Genomic DNA, 26,079 nt, shown 5'->3' on the forward strand with positions numbered 1-26,079 from the left:
CACGGCTAATCTATGCTACATCATCAGATGCAGCCTGGACTTTCTTACCTTCAGCCTCTTGGCAAGAGAAAAGAGAAGGTCAGATTTTGGAGAAGAGGGTAGGCACTACATTTTCATTTTCATAACTCAAAAGATTTAGAGAACAGTCATGTTTTGAGAAATGCTTTGATAAATCTCCAATCTGACAGCCCCAAAGCCTCACTCTACTCTTGGTAAGAGGAGTACACTTAGTTCAGAACCTATGAAAGCCTGGGTGAGATACCTCTTTCTTTAAACCAATCGACATCCAAAGCCAAACAACTCATGGTTGAAAACTTACGAGGGCTCTTCTGACACAGCGCCTCCTTCTTCGAATTCTTGGGCTTGTTTGTACCATGGCAGCTTGGCCTCTACCGGAAGTTTTTCTGAGAATTCAGCGCATAGAGACAAAAAAGAAGAGGTTAGAGCCAATTTAGGATTTCAAGGAAATGCTATTTTCTCCTCCCCAGTTCTCAGGTTTGTACTACCTAAAAGTTATGATGTTGATAACTGTAAATAATAGGTTTTCAGGTTAATTTCTGTGTATGAGTGCTCTTTATTATGTTGAAGAGTGAAGTCTTTTTATTATGAAAGTTATAACTTTAGGAGCTCAATACATATGTAAAGAATCATCAAAGTATCTTTTCACTATTTCCTCTTGAAAAGATAGAGCACTATTTACCTTTTAAAACAAAATACAGTGGAATATATTGTGATATTTTCATAAATTCTAACTTGTTTTTCTTTTGCTTTTTGGCTAAGTGTGATCTATGCCATAATGTAAAAAAACTAACAAAACTGCCACTCTGAAATTCTCAAAATGTTGCTTTAGACACCTGACTCATGCAATATCCACCAGAGGTTCACTGACAATTGGAATATGAGGAACTTGGGGTCCACAAACCATAATTTGGCTTGCTTCACATATTTATCTAGCTTTGGTCAAACAATTCAAAATAAGCTTCCTAACAACTTCCTGGAAAAAAGAAAAACAAAACTGTGGTGGAGAAAAAGAAAGAGGGAGGTTATAACTGCTCCTACATAAGTAACTGCCAAGATTTGCACTTTGACATATTTATTAGGGTCATTTATAGGCATATTGCCTTTATAGTATGAGCCAGTGAAGCTCTATCACCATTTTATAACATATAATTATAAAGATGAAAGAAATATGTCTATATATGCATACACCATAGAAATATATGGCATTTTAATGATGTTTAGAGAGCCAGACTCACTACCTAGTTGTGAAAATACAGATTTTACTCCTGACAGTTACCCACAAACTGCTTTTCTTTCTCTGAAGTGGCTGGGTAAAGACAAACAAATAAAAAATGCATTATTTTAACCTGGGGCATCACTTTTTATCCTCTGTGTGCAACAACCATTTAGAAAACAAAACTCCCCAAGCCAAAAGGATTTGCTAACATTTTGAACCTGGCAAAATGGTTCCAAATATACATGCATAGTTTTATAACTAGCCCACCTCTCCAAGATAAAGGAACTCAGTCAATGAAGGTGTCTATGACTGCTTGAACCATCCCTGGTTTTCAATAATGAGCATTCAGCTTAGCATGAATAGCAGGCTTGTAATATTTTACTGTCTTTTTGAATTGACTCTGCCAGTTGTATCAGTAGCCCCTGATCCTCCTATATTTGAGGAAGCTACTGATACTCAAGAGCTGAAGATAATATTCTTGGAAAACTTACAACAGGCAAGGCAGTGGGTTGTAGACATCAGTAGGTTTATTCCAATTTTCCTTTCAAATTATGATTCTGGAATCCAGTTTCATATTAATTTTTAATTTTAAAGCTTTCAATATAAAAAGCAACAATTTTTTGTTGTTGTTTTATTAGTTTGAAGTATGGTATATTTCATGCTTAGCAAAGCAGACAGTTTGGATTCACTGCTTTTGTTTTTTTAAACTAAGGTGTAGTTAATTTACAATGTTGTATCAGTTTCAAGTATATAGCAAGGTGATTCAATGATATACATACATATATATATGTATATATATATACACACATTTATTAATTGATTTAAGCCCTCTCCCTTTTTTACTTGATGAATCTTACTGCCTTGTTTTTAATAGCAAGCAATGTGAATAGTAAATCACACATATATTTCTATAATATCTTTATAATATCTTGCTTCAAGTAGATCTGATTTTTTTTTTTTTCCAGCAGCAATCTTCCATTAATTTTCTTACTCAGGAGAGAATTACATCAATACATAGTGCCTAAAAACAATTTGCAAGCAAAACTATTGGAAAGACTTTTAGAAACAGTTAAGTCCATTTAGTAGAGTCTAAGTTATGAAGAATAGTTATAAAGAACACTCGGAATACTTAAAAATATTCCAAGGAATTGAAAACAGCAGTGAATATTCACGACCATGACAAGATTGGTTACAGAGCCCCTGTCAAGTTACCTTTGGGTTTATAGCAGGGAGTGGGTATGATGCATTCCTCTTTTATGTGGGGCTTGGTTTTGGGGCTACAGCCTCCAGTGTGCATTTCCCGATGGTCGATGCAGAGGACCACACGGTACCTGAGGCCCTGGCCACACGTCACTGTGCACTGGAAAGAGAATGCAAGAAAGGAGACTCATAGGCAAAGCCTTGCTTACTGTCCCTCATTTCCCACCTGAGACTCTTTAAAGGGCTGCTTTTACAGAAGGACTCCTGGTGGCTTTATATCACTTCTTACTAGTCATGGGATCTTTGTTCTGTTTGGCTATTTCGGGGTGAGGGCAGCTGAACATTAAATCATTTGCAGTTTCTTCACTTTGGATTAGTCAGTTAGTCATTCTTAAGCACACACTGTGTGCAAAGTCCCAAACCAAGCAGCAAAGAGAAGGAGAAAAGAAATGATAGAGTGTGCCTGATTTTGATTACCAAGACTGCATGTTAATTTTATTCAGTCACTTTGCTAATGATTGTTAGGTCCAAAGTATGAAAAATGCCAGCTCCCATGTGGACATTAAATTTTTTTAACTTCCATCATAGCTAATTTATATTGCAGCATGGCTGATCCAACTGATAACAGTGGCATGGAAAAAATGCTGAAAGGAACTAATTCAAGGGCCAGATGTAGACAGCACCTTCAGTGGTTCCACATGCCTGGGAGCAAGTCTGATAGAAAGAGACATCACAGCTCTAATCTGCAGCCACAAAGCCACAGGGCCATGTGAGTAACCAGTGGCCATCTATGTGGTTGAGGACACATCTTTCCATCTCCTTTGCCACTTCACACCTTTTGGCACTAGAATCCAGGAGCGCCCCCGCCCCCAATTAATGTTTTATGTTTAAGCTGCTGCAGTGTCTTTCCTAACGTCTAGACTATTTTCATTTTAGTTAATCCTGCTTCACCTCCATTCTAACTACATTGCCATTTTCATCTTTTTTTCCCAATGAATAATAGACACAGTTTTCATCTTAATCCACTGAAGACACTTTTTTGGACATAGACAAAGTATAACAAACAAAAAATGAAATCAAACTTTTGGTCTGCTGGGCTCAACCATCAGAAAAGCTTACATAGCTTCATGCTCATTCAGCCTCAGCCACTCATGGCAGATACTTGCCTCTCCTTGTTACTTAAGAGAGCATTATGGAGAGTGATAGTGGCTTCTTGAAGTCACTTGAAGAAAAAGATATGTGTGTATATGCATGCATGGCATGCTAAATATACATATACATACATATGTATATTATATATATATATATTTTTTTTCCTACTCATTTACTTCTGGCTGTACTTGATTTGGGGTAAGCCTACTCCAGGGTCTACACAGGTAGGCATCTAGACCCCTCAGATGCAGAAATGGGAAGCTGGACAGAGTGGCCGGTGGGGTGATGATGCGGAGAGGGAAGAATGGACTTACTCTCCTAATGAACAAAGAAAGAGGGCGCAGTTACCGGAGACCACTCCTGTGCCAGCCATTTAGGGCAGTCAAAAATGTTGCAGGGCTGCACGGTGGGCATCTTAGGGGTGTACATGCATTTCCACTCTTCCGCTGAGCTGACATGCCCCTGGATGTCCTCCTCCACACAGGAAACTGCCCGGCTCTGGATGCCCCCCCCGCATGAGGAGGAGCACGCGGTCCACGGGGTGGCCTCCCACCTACAGAAGCAAGGGGAGTCATTAGGCCAGACCCACACACTGCCCACCTCCTCTGTGAGCTTTCCCACCACTCCCTCCCCAGTGCCCATCAGGGCAATCGGCTTCTGAGAGGCTGAGCTCCAGAGAACCGAAAGCCAGCGACTGCCCAAGGTCTGCTGAGTCAGAGAGGATTCAGTGCTGGCAAAAGTGCTCTGTTAACCTTGAAGCTCTACACAAATGTAAGAAATTACTCTGAGAACTGTGTACAAGGCTATCTGCGGGGTCCATCACCTACTCAAAAGAGGGCTGTTCAGTACTTTTCCTTATAGTTTCAATATATATTCTCTCTGTATGTGTATTTGTGTGGGTATATGTGTATATATGTATAATATTTATATTATTTTATATTTTATAAATATATATATTTGCATCTATCCAACATGTATGTATCTAAATATCTATCTTAAGACTAAAATTGGTTAATCAGTTAACTCTAATAGTTTGTACCTGGGCTAATACTTTTCAATTTCAGGGCAATACTTCATTACTTAGCTTCTAGATACTTTTACATGAGGAGCTCATGAAAGATCAAGGTAAACTAAACACCCTTTCTCCCTTGCTTCTATGGTCATCAACTTTGGGACTGCATGGATTCAGTATAATTCTGATGTTCAAACTGTATCATCATTAAGGAGCCAAAGTGTCAATATAGGTGTTACCTACATGTTCCCTAGTTGCTGGGGTGAGGTACTGACAGTTAGCACTCCTCCAATAAAGAACTCCTGGAACAGTGAAAAGTTTGGCTTTGGTTCAAAAGCTCATGGCATTGGAATCTACTGTAAAGTAAGGGGAAAAATAACAATGTTGTCAACAGCATTTAAGAGAATTTCACTGATTTTTCAATTCTCTCCACAGCTTGATGCATTTGAGACTGGAGGCAGAGAGATATCTTTGCCCGATTCTTCTTGGAGGTTTAGAGAATGTCAAATTTGTAAGAACAGAAACACAGCAGCTAGTTTTTCTTTCTTGCCTATCTAGTCTGCTTGTTTATGAGGACTGCTAAGGAACTCTAAGAATTTCTCTTAGAATTATGAGAGATACCATTTTAATGAGAGAGAAACAAAATGTCACCAAGTTGATCCACTTGAATAGTTAAATCTAAAAACACTGCGGAGGCATGCCGTGGAGATGCGAACCATCCCCCACATGGGATTTCACGTGCATGTGAGCCTGATTTCTCTTTTGCATGAGCCTGGATAACATGTGTTTCCCACTTACTCCACAATTCTCTGTACTGTTCAAGTCTAGGCAACAACTCTTATCTCCACTGCCAACAGCCCAAACATGCTGCCAAATACAATATTTTCCTCTGCATATTTCCCCAGGAGACACAGAAGAAAATGTTATTATGGGGAAACTGAGGCCCTCTGGTTAGTCCTTTGGAGAATCTCTGCTCCCTTTCAAGAGTAGGAAGCAGCTCTGTAGAGTTTCTCTTCCAAAAGGGTGAGACCAATTCTCATTTGTCTCCATGTAAATCTCTGGAGAGCTGGAAGTGGGTAACAGGTCTGATTCAGACTAAAATTGAGCTAAACGTATAAGTACCAATTCACATTAGACTCGATTTGACAGTGACCTGGGAATTTGCTTTTGAATGGACATTTAATCTCTTAAAACATTAAGATGCCATAAAAAGAGCACATTTCCTAATTGGTACTCTAACATCCCTAAAGTTGACCCTTCTGAAGAGAGAGTGATTAATTTCTGTCTTAACACTTGGACCTGATCCATGGTGTAATTTCATAAACAGTAATAAGTATCCTTTTCACTGTCAGTGATCATGGAAAGACAAATGATGTTAATATTATTCCAGGTATTTATAGTATGGTTCCAGGATTAACTATAGTTCTATATGTGAAAAACTATAATGCGAATCCTTGCGTAATAATAGGATTATGTGGAATTTCAAAGCAAAACATCTCTGTTCTTCAAAGAAAGTATAACAAAAGCTCAGAGAGGACATCAGTTAGGATATCTCAAAACAGGGACCAGGTAAGGATTCGGAAAAAAAAATTTATATCCAAGAATCTTGCTCTAGAAGAATAACAGATGAGGTCATATATTTTAACTCCTTTGGCTTTTAATTTTTAAAATCCATTGTGTATTTAGTTTAAGAAATTCTCAAAATGAATGATTATGTGGAAAAATTGCAAATATTAATTATAAATTAAAGATAATTAATCAGACTGTGTTCTTAAATTATATTCAGATATGCATTATAGTCAAAGACTGAAAGCAAGAAAAAACAATCTGAAAATTCACTCACTGTGTTTTGTATCTATACTTGTGGTCTTAAACACATTTAAATAATTTCAGTAAGCAAAGTCTTGATCAGTAAGTAGCTGCCCTCTGAGAAACATTCTAAGTCTTTATTCTTCTTAAGAAAGAAGAGTATCCATGGAAATATTCATAGAAATAATTTCCATTTACTAAGGTTTTATCAGTAAAGCAGAATATCTAACTTCAGAATTAATTTAGTAACAGAAGTGCATGGGCTAAGAAATATAGTCTGTTTATCGTCTAGTTGTCTTTGCCCATTGTGATGCACGGACAGGCCACAGTGTGCATAAGACAGGACGCAAACAAACATCAAGCAGGTTCATCTCAATCTGTCATTGAGAATACCAATCTTCAGGCACTCGGGGGACATTCGAATATATAAGAAATCAAGTTTAACTTAGGACAGGGATTAGGCACACCAGAGAAATATAAACATAGAGAGATCATAGACATGAAAGAAATTGAGGAGTGCCATTACAGGACAAACATCAACTTGATGTTCTTACCCCTGACACCCGACTATGCCTTTATCTCGAATCACATGGCCTTTGCACAGCCAGATATATATGTCCTATGAATACTTACTTTACAGATACGGGGGTTGAAATTAAATCTTGGTTCAGTTAAATTGATATTTCTCTATTTTCATTCCATTTTTTTTTTTCATGTTTGGTTCTGGATCAAACCAGCAAAATGATACAACAGTAGCATTCTAAAGTCATTTATTGTCTTTATCAATATAGGCATAGGAAAAAGGGAGGGAGCTGATGAATGAAGTAACTCCTTAGTGAAAAACACTTAAAAAAAAAATCCCTAAATAATTATATATAGCATTAACCAAGTGCCCCCTTTCTTTATGCTACCATTAAAATGGTGAAAAGTAAGTCTCATGCCAGTCTACTTTTTTAAGTAGAGCCTGGATAAACCTTGCCTTGGTTTATATGTGTGTGCGTGTGTATGCATGTTGCTGCTTAGTCGCTCAGTCATGTCTGACTCTTTGTGACACTATGAATTGTAGCCCGCCAGGCTCCTCTGTCCATGGGATTCTCTAAGCAAGAATACTGGAGTGGTTGCCATGCCCTCCTTTAGAGGATCTTACTGATGCAGGGATCAAACCCCAGTCTCTTGCATTGCAGGCAGAATCTTTTTTTTTTTTTTTTTTTTTCAGGCAGAATCTTTATTGCTGAGCCACCAGTGAAGCCCACGTACATGTGTGTGTGTGTGTACATATATGTATGTATGTAGACACATGTTGGAATGCATCTGCAGTGAGTGAGTGAAAGTTGCTCAGTTGTGTCAGACTCCTTGTGACCCCATGGGCTATACAGTCCACGGAATTCTCCAGGCTAGAATACTGGAGTGGGCAGACTTTCCCTTCTCCAGAGGACGTTCCTGAACCAGGAATCGAACCAGGGTCTCCTGCATTGCAGGCAGATTCTTTATCAACTGAGCTATGAGGGAAGCATCTGCAGTAAATACACATTCATGCCTATTTGTGTAAATATATGTGTTTACACATGTGCGCTGAGTGGATGTGAAGAGTGGGAGAAAGAAGCATCACTGGGAGCTGGACTAAAAAACCTCCAGGTCCCCTTTTTGTCCTTCAATTCAAAGTATTTGAAGATTTTCAATCAAACTGCTTTATTTTACAGTTCCAAATACAATTACTTTGGGGGCTTTGCTTAGTTTGAGATGGAGCAAACCACCATGGATTATTTCCAATTATTTGTGATCTGATTTAAACCTTGGGTTCTAAACAGCAGCTGACTCTCTGAAGTCCCAGTGAGTGAGGACAACAGAGCAAAGGTCTTGCTTAGCACAGAGGTGGCTTCAAACCCGTCTAATTTCTGCTCTCTGGGGCGCTGTTTCTAAGGTGGCAGGCAATATGCTCAGTAGCTAGCATGTTTTTCAGCTTCTCCAGTTTTCTTATAAATATATTAATAAAGAGAACAACTTCTTTGAAAAGTTTCTCAGTCACTTTAATGATATTTTCTAGTTTTAGAAAATACTGTACTTTAAAAAAGCAGTGCAGTGCATGGAATTTTCTGTTTTGGAAAATAACAAAACTCCCCTCCCCATCAAATGTTATGAACAATAAGGATATGAAAAAACTGCCTTTTTGTATTTAATTATAATTTCTTTGGAACAAAAAGAAGGATATTCAAAGCCCCTATGCAGAGTAATACCACATCTGGAATTTCACATTTGCGGTATTGGGATAATAATTCAGGCAGTGTTTGTTTAACAGTTAGCAACAGTGCTTTAATGACTAGGGTCCTATTGCAGAGGAAACACAGAAAAGGACAAAGGGAGTGAAAGAAAGACATAACATAAACCCATACACTGTATCTAATCAGAGTGAATTACTGTGTCCACTGCAATGTAATACAATCCTATCTTAAAACGGTTTTTGAATGACAAGCTTACAGTCTGAGCAGACCAGTGTTATTCAAAAGCAAAGTTCAGGAGGGATTGCAAAATATACTATCTACCATCTTAATTTTTTTACAGAAAAACACAAAATCTATTATATATAAGAAGCAGAAGACTGAGTTACTAATTCTAGCATCAGGATGATTGATTTACGTACCGAGGAAGGGGATGGTAGATGTCATAGGGCATGATCTGCTTGTATCCGTCACTGTTAGGAACAATAATGCCAACCCTCTGAGTAGAAGGTACACACAATAAAATAAACACTAAATGATTACATTAAACAATTTTTTAGACAAATGCAAAATAACATTAATAAATTGTCTCTAAAAAAACAACACTAAAACAGTTCAATATCTTTATGCTAGCATCCATTTGAGGATGGGGCAAGTTCTTTTGACAGGGCACCATTTACTATAATTAGTTCTCTGATCCAAGCAGGAAATACCAGGGGAAAGGGTGGTGGCAAGAAAACTTGGCACCTCATCATTAACTATGACACAATAAGCTTATAAATGTTCTTTAATCCCCCCAATTATACATCCTATGAGGTCATTATGATCATCATTATTAATGTTATTTCCAGATGCTCACCAAGCAATTTTATAGTTACTGTCTTGCTCCTGATGAAAGAGAGAGCTACATGTAAGAGTATGTACCTGGGGACTGACAATACTATGTAACGTGCATTAGCAAATAGGTAATGCACTTTTGGCAGATCTAAGGATCTGAGTAAAATCTGGAGAGCAGCCACTTGGTTATATTAAAAAGGGAAGGGGAACGAGTGAACACAGTAGGCAGCTATCAACAAAAGCACATTCCCTACCAAAACAAAGATAGGGCAGTTAAAATGAGATAATAAAGATGAAACATCTTTTTGGTGGTCTATAAAATGTGATATGGTGTTAACTGGTGGTGGTTGTAATTGTTTTGACTGTTGTTACTATATCTGGTGCCCTGGGAAACCTGTGAGATTTAGAGATAAAGACTAAAGGAGCCAGAAGAAATGATATTTTAGGCTATATGGCTAATGGATTCACAAGATATGATATTATAGGCTATGTGGGAGTCCTCGGAGGCCTTTAGGACTCTAATAAAGTACATGAACCTATCTCACTGATTTCAAGTAAAGCCTCCAATTGACAAGACTTTCTTCTTGCTGAGCCCCCTAACTTGTGGGAGATTTATGACTCGTGAATCTCAGATAGAAGGGCTAGTACAACAGACTCTATCAAGAGTGGGAGACTGAGCTCAATCCGTGGATGTCATGTATTTGCTGGGGCAAAGTATGGTAGGTCGTGAGAACTTATTTTACAACTGACAAATGACAGCAACTTCCTCTTCTGAAAACTGAAGGAACTCATGTATTCTAATCTGGGATGAATGCTGCTGCTGCTGCTAAGTCGCTTCAGTCGTGTCTGACTCTGTGCGACCCCATAGACGGCAGCCCACCAGGCTCCTCTGTCCACAGGATTCTCCAGGCAAGAATACTGGAGTGGGTTGCCATTTCCTTCTCCAAGGCATGCATGCATGCTAAGTCGCTTCAATTGTGTCCGACTCTGTGCGACCCCATAGACGGCAGCCCACCAGGCTCCTCTGTCCACAGGATTCTCTAGGCAAGAATACTGGAGTGGGTTGCCATTTCCTTCTCCAATCTGGTATGAATGGGTGAGTATATATTTATATATCCATATTCAGTAAAATGATTACATAAAAATGAACACATTAAGACTCACTTTGATCTTATCCTCTGATACAGAATGATATAGCATGTGATTTTAATATGACCAGCAAACCTAAGCTTTTGGGTAGAAACAGTGAGCTAGGTATATTATGGAACAGAAAGAAAAAAAAATAGTACTGGGTGGACATCATGACAGACAAGGAGGAAAGAGGGAGTAATAAAAAGAGTAGTTCCTGGAGAAATTACTAAAAGGTAAGGGAAAATCAAGTTTGAGAGAAGATGGGAAACAAATCTTTCAATGTAGATTTCTCAAGAAGTACAAACATTGGAGAACTAATTTAGTTATCTCACATGACTGAGTTGTCTTTAGCTGATCTGAATGACTAAAGGTATTCACTTGTATTATTAAATTTTCATGGTACATCTATGTGCACTACCCTTCAGTAACAATGTTCATGAAAATGAATGATGCCTTTTGAGGAAGCTCAAAATCCCTCGACTCTTAACGAACAAAAGAATGGGATGAAAAGTAACATTAAACTTTTCTCCATGTTTTTCCAAGATATAGAAACATCCTATTCGTTTTGGTCTTATTTTGACAAGAAATCAGATGTGAAAAGTAAATCCTGTCTTTTGTTAGGATCATGTGATCACTTCCCAGTAATTCTGCCTAATCATCAAGGAAAATTTTTTTCTAAAAGAACTGTTTTTGATAGAATTCCAACCTTCCAAAGTTCTTCTAATAACCTAGGTCTGATAATAGATAATTAAGGACTGCATAGAACTGACTTTGCCGTTATACTTTTGCTAACCCTAGTATCTCTTCTCATGCCTATATCCAGATCTAAATGTAGAATGGCAGCCTTCTTTCCTAGAAAGATTTATAGTTATGATTTATCATTCTGAATATTAGAATGAACTGTTACAGATCTCTGCCAACTGATTTACCAGCTGATGAGATTTAAAATGGAAGTAGTAATATTGAAGGAGACAGGCTAGAAGAAAAGAAGGGGGAAAAAAGGGAGTTATAGAATTCAAGATGTTGGGCTTCACATTGGACTGATTCAGAAATTATGTTTCTGTTTGAACAAGAAGCTTTAAATCTGGATTCAGCAAAACTATAGCTATATTTGTCTTTCTATGGCATAGGTCATGGTGAAGACTCATAAAATGACTCCATGGCACCTGTGAAAACAGAAAGATATCAAAACAATGGTGCTCTGTCCAGTCCTGTTGATGCATATTCATGTGCATGGGCTCTGCTCTCTCTTGGGGTTTATGCCATGGGCCTGGCCTTTCACCACACTGTCACAGAGGGCCAGGCAGTGCTGCCTAAACTCAACTTTCTATTGCTTACTCTTAAGGCACTTTATCTTTTTCTTAGACAAAGTGTACCTACTGAAGAATGATGAAAAAGAATGTCATTTAGGGACTTTAAGAAGTTCTTCCTTCCATGCTTAGGTCTTGCTTTGCACGTGCGTGTGTGTGCATGCATATATACGTATGTATTCAGACATGTGTCTGAATATATGAGGGGGTGGGGAAGGAGGCAAAAATAATTTTAAAAAAATGATCACAAGGGAAAATACAATGAACAGTTGGTTTGGGGGTAAAACCATTCATTCTCCATTGCCTTCACTATTCTGACTGCTCTCTCCATTGCCTTCACTATTCTGACTGCTCATGTACTTTCGAGTCATGTAGGACAGTGATCCGATTCCATCTAAAGTCCCCCAAATCAGGGGTCGTGATGGGAAGAGAGGATTAGGATGAAGAAGGGATCACCATGGACTCATGTGGTATAAGTAGAAGAAAGACTTGCACATCATCCTTTCATAGCTTGTGTCCAATGACACTAGAATGCTTCCTGTTATGACAAATTCATAGAAAGAAATAGTATGCAGTATATAACATGAAGCCTTTTCAACCAATTTTTAATGACATGGAAAATGTTCAAATGCAATGTCAAATGAAAAAATCCAGTACAAAATAGAATAGACAATATAATCCACAATATAAAGAAAACTCATGTATATATTGTCTGTATAATCATTTTTGTAAAGTCTATATATATGCATATGTATGTTTGTACAAATATATTAGAAAAGGACTGAAAACAGTTGTTAGTTCCTGGTGTTTGGATTAAGAGTGTTTTCTTCCCTTTCTTCCTTTTTATGCTTCTCTATTTTCAGGAATTAGAACATTTAAGTAAAACAAAATTAAACTCTGAGAAAGCAAAAGACAGAAACATTTGAAAGCATGATATAAATGGATGAAATGAGGCTGTCATCTCAATTCCCACATGTCATTTAAAGATGATTGAGTCTGTGTCCTGAAACCATCTCAGGAGCTATTTTAGAACAATATTCTTGACTTTAAAAATCAAGACATATTCAGGCTCACACTATTCAGGTGTGAAATTTACTTATTGTGATAAATCTTTCTTTCCAAGAAAAGCCCTAATATAACTATTAATTCCATGAGCATCTAATTTGCCAGGTTCTGGGATCTTCTGGAAATGAATCATAAGGAGCCACTTTCATGGCTTCAACACTCCCTTCCAATGCCTCTCTCAAAACCTCTTGCCTCTTCTCTGGGGCTGCAGAGCCTCATTTCTGACATTCTGACAGCTGGATGTGCTCTCACTTTGTCAAACTCACTGTTTTCAGACAATTCATTATCTTCCCCTGCAAACTGTCTCTTCTCCTGTGATCACTGTTACTGTTCAGAACACTGCCCTTCTCCCATCCACCCTGGCTGGGTACCGTGGGACATCGTTGCTTCCTCTCTTTCCCATGTTCCCTACAGACACTGAGTTCTTCCAGTTGTGATGTCTGCCAAATATATCTCTCTGACATGAATCTAGGCCCATTTGCATTATCCTCCTAACAGCTTTCTCTGCCTGCAGGCACTGCCTGCTCCAATCCAGCTCACTGTTGTCATAGCAACAGATAATTTATTTCCCAGTGATGTCCATAACACCTGGTGAAATCAAGTGCTACCTGTTCTAAAGCCTGTCCTTATGTTTCCTCTCAACATGTAGCCAGACAATTCTCTCTTCCTCTCTCATAGCACAAGTTCCCCTCATCACTTCTAACTGTCTACTAACTTTTAACCATGAAAATGTTTTCTTCAGTTTAACACTATGGGACAAAATCCATGTTGGTTCTTTACTCTATCTTTTAACACAGTTCTCTGCACAGAGGCAATTAGTAAATAATCAGCCAATGAAATCATGCCATTGACGTGCATACACAAAAGCAAGCAATACAACTACCATCCTGAATGAAAGAAAGCAAATGAACAAGAGTTAAAAGGAGTTAAAAAAGAGTTAAAAAAAACTCCTAAACAAGTTGCACTAAAGATGACGCACATCTCTAGTCCCACTCCTTGTTTTTTGCCAGCTCTGTCACCTGTGTGAAGGGCAGACTTTTAGAGACTGGTTTGGCTGCTCTGGCAGGTAGGGGTGATTGGGCGACCTGGGACAGAGGAAGATAGATGAATGGCAATGGTGTTTCTAAGCTGCTTGGCTAGACTCTACATCTCTTCTGTTGGGCATCTTCCAGAAACAGCTATGACAGTTTTTAAAACAATCTTCTCTTCCCTGTTTGTCTCATGTGTCTTTTCAGAGAGCATGCTGTTTTGTAACCATACAACTCAACTTCCTCTGGGCAGTGTTGTGGTCCAGATTCTGGCTGACTTAACTTTGCCTTCCCCATGGTACCAAGCACAGAACTTGGCACAGGATTGGTACTCAGTAAAAAGATGAATGAAACTGTGGGTGGTGGGAACAGTTCTGGCACAGAAGAGAATAATCTCTCAACAACTACAAGGCAATAGAAACCAATCTCTTCCTAAGCAACTGTTTATAATGGGGGAGGAGAAAAGTAATAAAAAGTTGGAAGAGACTCAAGCATCTGCTTTCTCATGAGTGGCAGAATACAAAATAGCATGGCGTAATGAGGACAGGGGCCCCCTGAGGAATTGGGAGATACAAGCTCTGTTCTCTACTCTGTTAATTATCTTTCTGAGTGACTTTGAGTGCGTTACATTTGGATTTCTGCATTGGTCTTCTGCAAAATCTAAGTATTGTATGAAGTCAGGAGTTTTATGATGAAGAACAAGTGCCTGGAAACCTATCTCTCAGAGCTCTATCTTATCTGTTCCGTTTGTACTGGCTGCTGAGGACAGAATTCAGAGTTCTGTGGTCCACAGGCTGAAAACCACTAAACTAGGTACTTAACTCAAAAGCTCTCCTATTTGAAATTTATGAAACACTGCAGGTTTCCCTGTCATTTAGAGAGGCAAATTAGGATCTAGAAAACAAGGAAACATTCTATAAATAGGTTAAAAACTTTTTTCAACATGGTACCTACCAGTCAACATTCATTTATCTTTAAGAACCAGACCAAAAGAACCCTGCTTCATTGTCCAGGATCTGAAAACATTTTAAACATATATATTAATTTCTTGCTATAGGACCAACTAATAGAGAGTTTTTGATCATTTTATCCAAAATATCATAATTTCCTCACAACTATATTTCCATGGTTAAATGTTCTTGATATTAACGAATGTAATTTCATAATTGCTTTTAAATAAAAGGGACTAATATTTCCTTGGACTTTGTTTAGCTCTTCTCATACTGACCTAAGTGATTTGCTAATTGTTTGATTTGAGTAAATATCAGTATTTACACTTACACAAGAGAGGCTTGCTTAATTGGCATATGTGGTCAATTCAAAGATCCAGGGTACCAAGTTTTGCATTGATATGGTTGGCAGTGCTCTGCTGGCTGTGGAGGTCTATAGTGGGCTTAAACCAGATCTCATGGGTTGCTGAAGGCATCATGCAACACCAGCAATCAGGTGATCAGAGTTCATGTAATACAGGAGCGTCTCTGGATTTGGAGGCACTTAGGTTCATGACCCAGCTTTTCTTTGCTCACCCTGACTTGGAGGGGGTCTCATAACCTCTTTGGGCTTTAGTTTTTTGTCTGGAAATATAAATGATTATCTTTGTCATACTAACCCCCCCACCAGAGAAGGTAAAACTGAATAGAGATAAAGGCTGTGAAAATACTGTGGACACTTCAAGTAGAAGTAACGTTGGCAAGAAGCCATTTTGTAGGATTGGTTCTCAGTAACGATTACTGAATTTTGTTGAGTGCTTGGCATCCTGCAAGGAGCTTTACATGCATCATTCTATTTACTCCTTATAGTTACTCTATGATAGGTATACTACATTCATTTGACAGATGGCAAAGCTAAGGCCTAGGGAAATTCAGTAAAGTTAGTAAGGCCAATAAAGCCAAACTGATAGATTGAAGTTAAAAATGAGAAGAATGATAATACCTGTTCTATTCACTTACAAGTTAATTAAAAGAACTGCATAAATAATTATACTTTACATATACAAAGTGATCATTATTATTAGTGATGAGCTGGCTTGGTGGAATAACTGAATTGTCCCAATAAATGAGTTAGAGCTGATTGTCTGGATTGTCTGATGATGGGTATGAGGTTTATAAACTTGGGAAGGGTATGACGATGCTCTCTAAATAGCAACAGAACTCTGCTTTATTTATCTCATCATAAATGCATGAAAGTGCAAATGAGATTTCACAATGGTATTTTTTATTGCTTATTCATTAGCTACTTAAAGTAGTATATTTAAATGAGGCTGAGAGAAAAGAAGGAAGTTGTCACTTCTCTAGATAATTTACCTATTTTAATAAAACAAGAGCTTCGTGACTAGGAAAACATTTCATTATACTTTAACTGCTTACTGAAAAAACCGCTTTTTAGCCCTTACACTGAGTTCTCCCTTTTTGGAGATAGACAAGGCATAAACCCCACACAGATTAAATGGCAATGTCTCACAGATGGTTAAGTGGTTAAGTGGGGATTTTAGATAATGACACATTGGGATTTTAGGAGTTGCTAATTATCTTAATTTCTCAGGGTCATGTTTATTAAAAAATCTGATAACTATGAATTGCTTTCAGGAAGGTACTTCCTAGGAATTTGTGCCTCTTGTTGCTAAAACAACAACAAAGGACTACCCTTATAGACCCATATACAATTTTAGAGTTCCAACTCCTTCCATGGAGGAGAAAGCTGATTTTTTGGTGAGTTTAGGAGTTTCTCTGAAGTAACATCAACATTATCATAACTGTGATCTTAACCATAATAGCTGCAGCCACTAATATTTATTGAGTGCTTATCATGTGTCAGGCACTCTGCTAAGCTCTTTAAATGTATTACACCATTTATTCCTCATGACAACTCTATGAGGTAAGTAGCTATTATCCTTACTTCAGAGGACGAGAAAACTGAGGCTTAGTGAGAATAAATAATTCACCAAAGACTACTCAAACCAGTAAGTGACAGAGCCAGGATCTCAAGCCAAGCTGTGTCGCTCCAGAGCTGCCTTCCTAGTCGCCATGGTACCGTAATAACCACTGGACTAACAAGTGGGTTTTACACGTCCACTGCACATACTGCCACTCACGATGCAGATTTCTCTTGCCTCAGGATTTCAGTTGCATTAGGATTCAATTCTGAGCTTTTGTTCACACTTTGGTCCATGGCCAGGGGTGACTTACGCAATTTGCTGTCAAATTAAATGGAGCTGGACAAAAAAAGTCCAGTTGAACTCAACCAAGAACTGCAGCTTGGGGTATACAAGTTTGGGCATTTGCTCAGGACTGTTGCTCTGAATTCCTTGAGGGGAGGGAGAATCTGGATGTAGTTTCAGCAAAAAACAGATTTGTTTGCTAATGACTGTGACCATGATAGTGTGATGAGTGAGAGCATTTTTCGCTTGAACAACCCTTGCCAATTTAAGCCCCCTTCATTACTGCCTTGGAGAGAAAAGCAGAAGTCTGTGCCAAAAAAAAAAAAAAAAAAAATCTGAAAAGGTGGTTCTCTGATCTTCTCACAAACAATGTCTTGCACAATTTACCCCAGACAGCCTTAACAGTCTCACCAGTCTCCTAGATTGAGATACATATGGCCAAATGTAGCATTTTCTTTTTTACACTGAAAGCCACTCAGAAAACATAAGGTGCTTATTAGTGGAACTAAAACTATGTCTTTTTAGTTTTTGCTGAACCACAGGCATACACTTGGAAACTTTCTGGCCACTTGATCGACTTTACCCTTCGACCAAGAAGCAACAATCACACAAACTATTGCATAAAGCATCAGGCACTGTGTTAAACAACAACAACAACAACAACAACATTTTCCCTTGTGTAAAATGGAAGCTATGATTATAGCATGACAAGCACAAGGATTTTACATTTCATAAGATTACAAGCATCTTAGGAACTATAGTGTTCAATCAATGAAGCAGCGTGCTCAGTCGTGTCTGATTCTTTGAGACCCATGGGCTGTAGCCCACCAGGCTCCTGCAAGTTAAACATGCCCAGATCTCTGATATCCAGAAGTGACATGCCTCTGGACTTCTGGGAGTGCCCATGTAGGGACCATTACCAAAACATATAGCATATGTGTATATAGTATTTGATGAGATTAGTAATATGATGAGATGCCATAGCTCTGAGGCACCAGTGAGAAACAGTCTTCATTTTAGCTAAATGTCATTAAATTTTTAACTTCACTTTCTCTTCCTTCTCATTATAAGCATTGCTCTGGCTTCCTTTTAGAGACTGTCTTTGGCCTGGAAACAAAGTATTTTATCACGTCATTAAAGTGTATAAACGACACCAGCAGAGAGCAATACAGCTTTTCTGGGATGGAGCAGCTGGCCACCAGGTAAGCTCAATTGTTGGTTGTACAGTGAGAGGAATTCAAATTCCTGTCTCAGCAAAATGTCAAGTTACTACGTGTCACAAACATTCAGGTTTGCTTTTGAATAATGGAAACCAAGAATGTTAAGTCATTGAATTCTAAGTATCTGTCATATAAGAATGACCTTACCTATGTTATGAGCTATAGATAAAACTGGAAAGAAATCTAGCAAAAGCGTTAATAGTGATTATCTGTGGCAACTGGAAATTATTAGTGAATTTTATTGTTTTCATTATAGTCTTTTAACTTATCAAAATTTTTGATTTAGTGCATGAAGGATCAGAAAAAAGCCATGAAAACATAAAAATTATTTTGGAAAGAATAGACTATATGTCAACCATATCTTTAGCCCCAAGAATGACTAGATGAATCCATCTACAACCAGGGAGACCTATGGATGTTGTTGGTGAACGAAATGAGTAAGTGATGTCATTCATTAGTTCAAATATATAACATCTACTAATTATAAAGCAAATTAATGAGGACAGTGAGGCTATTCTGATAAACAGAAAAATCAGGTGTTAAGGGTTATAGTAATGGTTATCACATCCTGTTTATTTCTGAGTTATTTTGGTTTTATATGTGTAGTAATGAGAAAATTCTTATTCCAGAGAAGCAGTTGCTAATGCTAACAATTTTTATAGCTCACCTTAATCTTAGGATATTTTTTTTCAATTAAACAGATCCTAATAGAAGAACTTAATAATGAGGGCAAAAAGTATTTCCTTTGGTAGTGAAATATTTTTACTATTGCTGCAACAATTTTTACAATTTAGCTTAGCCTGAACAAGTTAAAATTAGTTTATGTTTGAGTATAGTTTTTGTGAGTTATTGTTTAAAGATACTTCAAAATATATAAAATGAAATTTAATGAAGCAACTCCATGGAACAACAGCTTATAGGCACAGTTGGAAAATCACTAATTTAATGCAACAAATAACTTTCTCACCCCCACTAGTGGGTGAGAAAAATAAGGTCTAGCAGGGTCTTTTTGCTGTCCATGGTACTTCCCAATCTTGACAGGGAATAAATGTGGCTACCTAAATGTGAATTTGCTTTCAAATAATAGGCTAACAATCCTAGTCTAATACAGGAAAAGTAAAGAACTATCTCAATGACTAATAAATTTCTTTTGATTCCAAAATATGTGACTTTATATCTGTTCTAAATACATCTTGTGTTTTCCCTTTTAGGGGCTTCTAAGTTTGGACACAAAGATTTTAGTTTATTGTCACCAATAAAGGTGTTGGTTTAATGTCACTAGAAAAGCGAAAGTGTTAGTCGCTCAGTCCTGTCTTAACTCTTTGCGACCCCAGGGACTATAACCTGCCAGGTTGCTCTGTCCATGGGAGACTCTATGGGATTCTCCAGGCAAGGATACCTGCAGTAGGTAGCCATTCCCTTCATCAGGGGATCTTCCCAAACTAGGGATTGAACCTGGGTCTCCCACATTGCAGGCAGATTCTTTACCATCTGAGACACCAGGGAAGCCCTTAATGTCACTATTAGACAGTTAAATCTATAGTTAGAAAACAGTTCTTTGAGTGTTTGATTCTGCTATGTCTGATGGGAAGGCAGACTTATTGACTTTCTTTAACTCCTTTCCTCAGACTCTCACTTCTTATTTTTTCTCGAAATTCAGAAAGGTTGCTTTGATCCCAGGTGTTTAAATGAGTTCAGTGAATTTCATAGCAATTGTGCACTATCTTACCCTCAGACTAGAGTATCTACATTTCCTAAAGCAGTTTTCTCTTAAACTTCTCTTTCTGCTCAGTCTTAATTTTTACAGCTTTCTTTAATTACCTCTGTAATAAAAAAGCAGCATCCTGACATTCACTTCTTATTTTTCCTTTCTCCTTTTCCCACTTCTTTTTCTCTCTTTTTTAATAGCCACCTGTCCTAACATTTATACATGTGCTGTATTAGATGTTTTAAAATAACACAGACATAGAAAAAGCATCAATTTTACAAAATTCCTTCAATGTAGAATAGCCTTTTGCTCTTGAATAATAAGAAATAGGCCAAAAATATTACTCCAACAGAAAAGATGAGTAAAAATCAGAAGCCAGAAAAAAATGAGTAGATTTTTTTCTGACTATAAACATGTTTCTTAAAATTGTTAAAAAATGCTTTTATTTCACAGCTGTTTTTCATGACCATCTCTTCACTGAAGTTTTTTTTTTTTAGTAGAAGGGAAAAGCTTTACATGCAATTATGGGAAGTGAATCCTTCATTTCTCCTAGAAATACATACATAAATTTTCTTGGAACTATGTATAAGAGCTTCAAAATCTCTCTTTGGCTAAGTCAACCTGTTTGAATTGAGATAATTATGCTTTTCACTCACTGGTCCTCCTGGTATAGATATGGATAAAGATGCATATAATAAGTAGAAAACTTTAAACTAGGGTTGAATTGCATGAGCTAGAATTATCTTGGCTAAAATACCTCATATCCTTAATATTTCCAAAATAAAGAGGTCCAAACAAAATTTTCACACCTCATTTAGTTTTTATACCATATCCAATCTTTAAAATGTAATTTTCTGGTGGAATATGAAGCAAAATTAAACTTCACCTAAATTATATATTTATAAAATATCTATTCTTCTATTTCTTTAATGAAAACCTGTTATTTTGAGTTCACTTTTACCAGCTGCTGCTGCTGCTGCTGCTAAGTTGCATAAGTTGTGTCCGACTCTGTGCGACCCCATAGACGGCAGCCCGCCAGGCTCCCGTGTCCCTGGGATTCCAGTCAAGAACACTGGAGTGGGTTGCCATTTCCTTCCCCAATGCATGAAAGTGAAAAGTGAAAGTGAAGTCGCTCAGTCGTGTCTGAGTCATAGCGACCCCATGGACTGCAGCCCACCGTCCATGGGATTTTCCAGGCAGGAGTACCGGCGTGGGTTGCCATTGCCTTCTCCCTTTTACCAGCTGAATAATATGATTTCTATGAGTAAATTAACATTAGAAATTTCGCATCACAAGTAGAATTTAGAATTTCTGAATGTGAGGCAGAAGTAATACAAGAAAATATACTTTAGAAAATTAACAGCAGAAAAAAAAAAAACTCAAATTGCCTACAATTCAAAGATAGAGTAATTTTCATCCACTTGGCTCATGTAGTAGTTCACCTATTCAAAGTTTTATGAATATATAATTAGTAAGCTATGATTTAAAAAAACAAACAAACTGAGGTGTTCCTCAGAAATCCAAGGCTCTTAGAAAGGATTCTCTTTCGGTCTACATGATGAGTTTTGTAGGAGAAGAGTTTTCATACATCCTTTCCCACTTGTTGAGGATGAGTAAGCCATATTAACAAAGAGAATTACCAGGAAGTGTTGAAATTAAAAAGACAAATGTTCACCATGAAAATATTCCTGACTCATACTTCTATGACTACTTATCATCTGGAATATTTCATTCATCAGTCTGAATCTTGATCCTGCAAATAACTGAGGGCCAACTATGGTTTCTCCAAAGTAAACATATGTGGAAAGTGTCAAGTGTTTCTTTAGGACTTCTAATTAAAAAGACCTTTAAAAAAATCTATTAGAAATAAGCCCTGCTTTCTATTTAACAAAGGCTGAGTTTATTCAAATGTGGAAGAACTGTTCTAAGGCTGATTTTTATTCTGGTTCATTGATGTGGCCCACCACAGGCTAAAATGGGTCAACTGTGACCCTGAAATATGGTCTGCTCTGATCATCTCAAAGAATCCTGAGAACACTGTACCATCACTTTGTTAAGAGTAGAAACAAGTAACCAGAATGAAATGAAATCAGAAGAGAAAATGTCTCTGCAGAGTGCTTTACCTGCAGCAATACCAATGGAAAACCCATGGACCCTGAGATGGCATTCTACGGCAGCAAGAGTAAGAGGCATGGGTCCTAACAACCCACGACTAAGAATGGACACTGGGCAGCAGTACTTACTTATTTTTAACTAAACACTTTTTAATTCAAGAAGCTTATTTGAACTTGATTTATGTTTACAGTAAACAAACTGGTAAATGTGACTGACCTGGCTGGACAAGGATCCAAGTTGCACTCCTGAAGCTTAGGCTTGGGTTTGATGTTCTCGGGGTAATAGTGACAGTACTGGTCAGCAACCACACGGTTGCTCCGAAGATCGTAACACTCAGCCGATGTCAGCTGGTAACCTGTGGTATCAAGCCATTTGGGCAAGTTTCAATGTATACATCCATGCAATGTATTCCCTTAGGCTATTTTGTTCATCTCATATTAATGAAAATTCTTTCCCAGTCTCCAAGTCATTTCCAGGGCCAATGAGAGATAAATGGAAGGCTCTTTAATTTGTACAGGCCTCAAATGCTATGTTTTTCCACTCAACTTTTAATAATTAAATGATACCATCGGGTTTGAACTACGTAAGGGTAAAGCTATAAGACTACCATAAGAACTATTTTTATTAATTTGCTTTATATAATCTAAAAGTCTAACATAGAATTCTGTATCCAAGAGATATTTATTTACAAACCATCTCATATGAGGGTGCAAAACTGCCTCCCTTGTACTTGGGGCATCAGGGTGAATAAACTCCTAAATTAAAAGAAAAAAAAATCCCAACACTGTTCCTCTTGGTCAGTGGTGACCCATAATATAGAATCAGCTACCTACCTGGAAACACATGTTTTCCACTGCCTAAATTCAACCTGAATGGACTGAATGGATGTAAACTGATGACTAAGACCTAAACAGTGGTCATCATGAAATCTCAAGTTTTCCTAAACAACCAAAACAAAAACAAAAATTTCCTACTGTTCAATTTTTATTTCAAAATCCTTTGCCATTTCTAAATGTGTAGCCAATATTTCTTGATTTACATGTGCAAATTTCCACTGTTTAGAGAAATCCTCTGTTTAAAAAAAAAAAAAAGAAATCATGCTGCTGAATAATACTGAATTCTACTCATAATATGTATTAGTTTTCCTACCTGCCTCTTTTTTGTCCTATGAATTTCTGGTGGTATGGTGATGAAGACTTAGATTCTTGGGGTGAAAAGTAAATGTAGATGGAGTATTTTTTAAAGTTAGGGCTTTTGTATCAGTCTAACCCTCATCAACTCCAAAATGTATTCCCCCTGGACAGCGGTTGAATACTGTTGTTGTTAAATATGTGTTAGAAAGTCAGATTTAGAGTGGTTTAAAGTCTTGCAAAAGATTTCAGGAAATCAGAGGGAGACTTATAAACCAGATTTCCTGACTTGAGGCTGTGTTCTCAGACCACCCACAAAAATTAATTGTTCATTAAAGACCTAAATAAAGAGCTTTTAACAACTTTACTGTAAGGATGAAAAGTATGGAAAGTAATGGCTAAAAACACATGTTCCACTTAATTTTTTGTCTCATAAGAAAATCAAAAAGCAAAACGATATTTTATAAAAGTAAATATACTTCTGTTTTTCAATTACATTATACTTCAAGCAGATAATCTGATGACAATCTAATTATTTTATAAGGTTTCCAGAAAACCATTTCTACTTAAGGATAGAATTTTATCATGTAGTAAAATGTGGGCACAAGCAGTAAGTAAACTCTGAATGTGAGATTATGATTTTTAAAAACCATAATTTGTCAGCTTAAAAATGCAGCTGGGAAGCTCTTCTAGAGTGTGTGAAATGAAAACTTAGAACAAAAATGAAATGAAAGACCAAAATGGTCAGGTAATTGTGTTTTCTAAAGTTTCACAAGGTATTTGATGTAGCAATTCTTAAGACTTAGCAAAATATTCAACTAGTTGAATCTGGAACTAGAAACATATAAAGGAATTCAGAGATCATTTCCTCAGAGATTTTCAAACTATGGTCCATGAAGTGTGAGGGAAGTGTTAGTTGCCCAGTTGTGTCCGACTCTCTAGCCAACCAGGCTCCTCTGTCCATGGAATTCTCCAGGCAAGAATACTTGAGTGGGTTACCATTACCTCCTCCAGGGGATCTTTACGATCCAGGGATCGAACCTGGGTCTCCTGCACTGCAGGCAGATTCTTTACTGTATGAGCAACCAGAGGCTTGTTTCTACATCCTCCAGATCTCTGAGCAATGCTCCTTTATCTGGCTTCCTAATACAATTTTCCTTTGAAGAAAGGCTTTGAGAGCTCAACACATTTGTGAACTGCTGCTGGTTCTACTTTTTCACTTAGATGTGAGGAAAATAAAGCCCAAAGTGTTTGACTTATATATGAGTCTAACATTAATTGCCTTATTATATAGTAAGCCATAATGGCTTACTGATGAACTGATAATCAGTTCAGTTCAGTTCAGTCACTCAGTCGTGTCCGACTCTCTGCGACCCCATGAATCGCAGCACACCAGGCCTCCCTGTCCATCACCAACTCCCGGAGCTTACTCAAACTCATGCCCATCGAGTCGGTGATGCCATCCAGTCATCTCATCCTCTGTCATCCCCTTCTCCTCCTGCCCCCAATCCCTCCCAGCATCAGGGTCTTTTCCAATGAGTCAACTCTTCACAGGAGGTGGCCAAAGTACTGGAGTTTCAGCTTCAGCTTCAGCATCAGTCCTTCCAATGAACACCCAGGACTGATCTCCTTTAGGATGGACTGGTTGGATCTCCTTGCAGTCCAACAGACTCTCCAGAGTCTTCTCCAACACCACAGTTCAAAAGCATCAATTCTTCGGCGCTCAGCCTTCTTCACAGTCCAACTCTCACATCCATACTTGACTACGGGAAAAACCATAGCCTTGACAAGGCAGACCTTTGTTGACAAAGTAATGTCTCTGCTTTTTAATATGCTGTCTAGGTTGGTCATAACTTTCCTTCCAAGGAGTAAGCGTCTTTTAATTTCATGGTTGCAGTCACCATCTGCAGTGATTTTGGAGCCCCCAAAAATAAAGTCTGACACGGTTTCCACTGTCTCCCCATCTATTTCCCATGAAGTGATGGGACCAGATGATTATCAAGGTTACTGTAATTGCACTCCAACAACAGCCCTATGTGAAATTGTCACAACAGGCCTATTATTGAACTGCTATTCTCTCAAAACATGGCTTTTATTAAAAAAAAAGAAAGAAAGAAAAATAATTTCTTAGATTTCTTTTTTTGAAAGTGCTTCCTGTGTTAGTCATTAACAGATGTATCAAAACAACATATTCCCATAAACATCAAAGTAATTGGCACTTTCTTAAACAAATTTTCTATGTAGCATAGACAGAGCGACTGGAAACATTATTTTATTGAAATGTTTAAAACGTTGAATTAATAATAATGTAACAACCAAGGGAAAGCACTTATTTTTAAGGTAAAATCTAACACTGCTCTATAAAACCTCACTTTCAACTGTTTGTTCACATTATGTAGACATAGATAACATAGCTAAAGATGACTTATATGTTCTTATAGTTTTTTGAGAATTAATGGAGAGTCATTTGTCTTCATTTTGAGGTTCTATCCTTTTTTCTTGTCAAAATAATACAGTTATACATGTGTGGATTAGTTACTTAAACAGTGCCAATTAACAGGTTTTCATGAAGATGGAGCTACAATTTATGTGCTCATTTTTAAAGGAATAGACATACAATTTTATAACCATTAAATTACCAAAATTTTCAAAAAGGTACTCCACAAATACTGGCTCACTTGGCAAGGAAACTAAAATATTCATAGACTGCTGATTACCCTTCTGGAAAGAATTCTGTTAACATATGCCAATA

The 26,079-nt window shown here is 37.6% G+C and overlaps 1 protein-coding gene across 1 annotated transcript in view; it reads right to left on the reverse strand.

Annotated features, from left to right (window-relative positions):
• LOC133048525 (ADAMTS-like protein 1) overlaps positions 1-26,079 on the reverse strand; it is a 270,703-nt gene that overhangs the window by 25,798 nt on the left and 218,826 nt on the right. The window contains exons 9-13 of the mRNA XM_061132223.1: positions 22,414-22,552; positions 9,049-9,099; positions 3,938-4,142; positions 2,450-2,597; positions 320-404 (exon numbers count right to left, since the gene is read on the reverse strand). Of these exons, the coding sequence (XP_060988206.1) occupies positions 320-404; positions 2,450-2,597; positions 3,938-4,142; positions 9,049-9,099; positions 22,414-22,552 (628 nt within the window). The remainder of the gene's footprint in view (positions 1-319; positions 405-2,449; positions 2,598-3,937; positions 4,143-9,048; positions 9,100-22,413; positions 22,553-26,079) is intronic.

The sequence above is a fragment of the Dama dama genome, chromosome 29 (genome assembly GCF_033118175.1).
Source record: "Dama dama isolate Ldn47 chromosome 29, ASM3311817v1, whole genome shotgun sequence".
Lineage (NCBI taxonomy): Eukaryota > Metazoa > Chordata > Mammalia > Artiodactyla > Cervidae > Dama > Dama dama.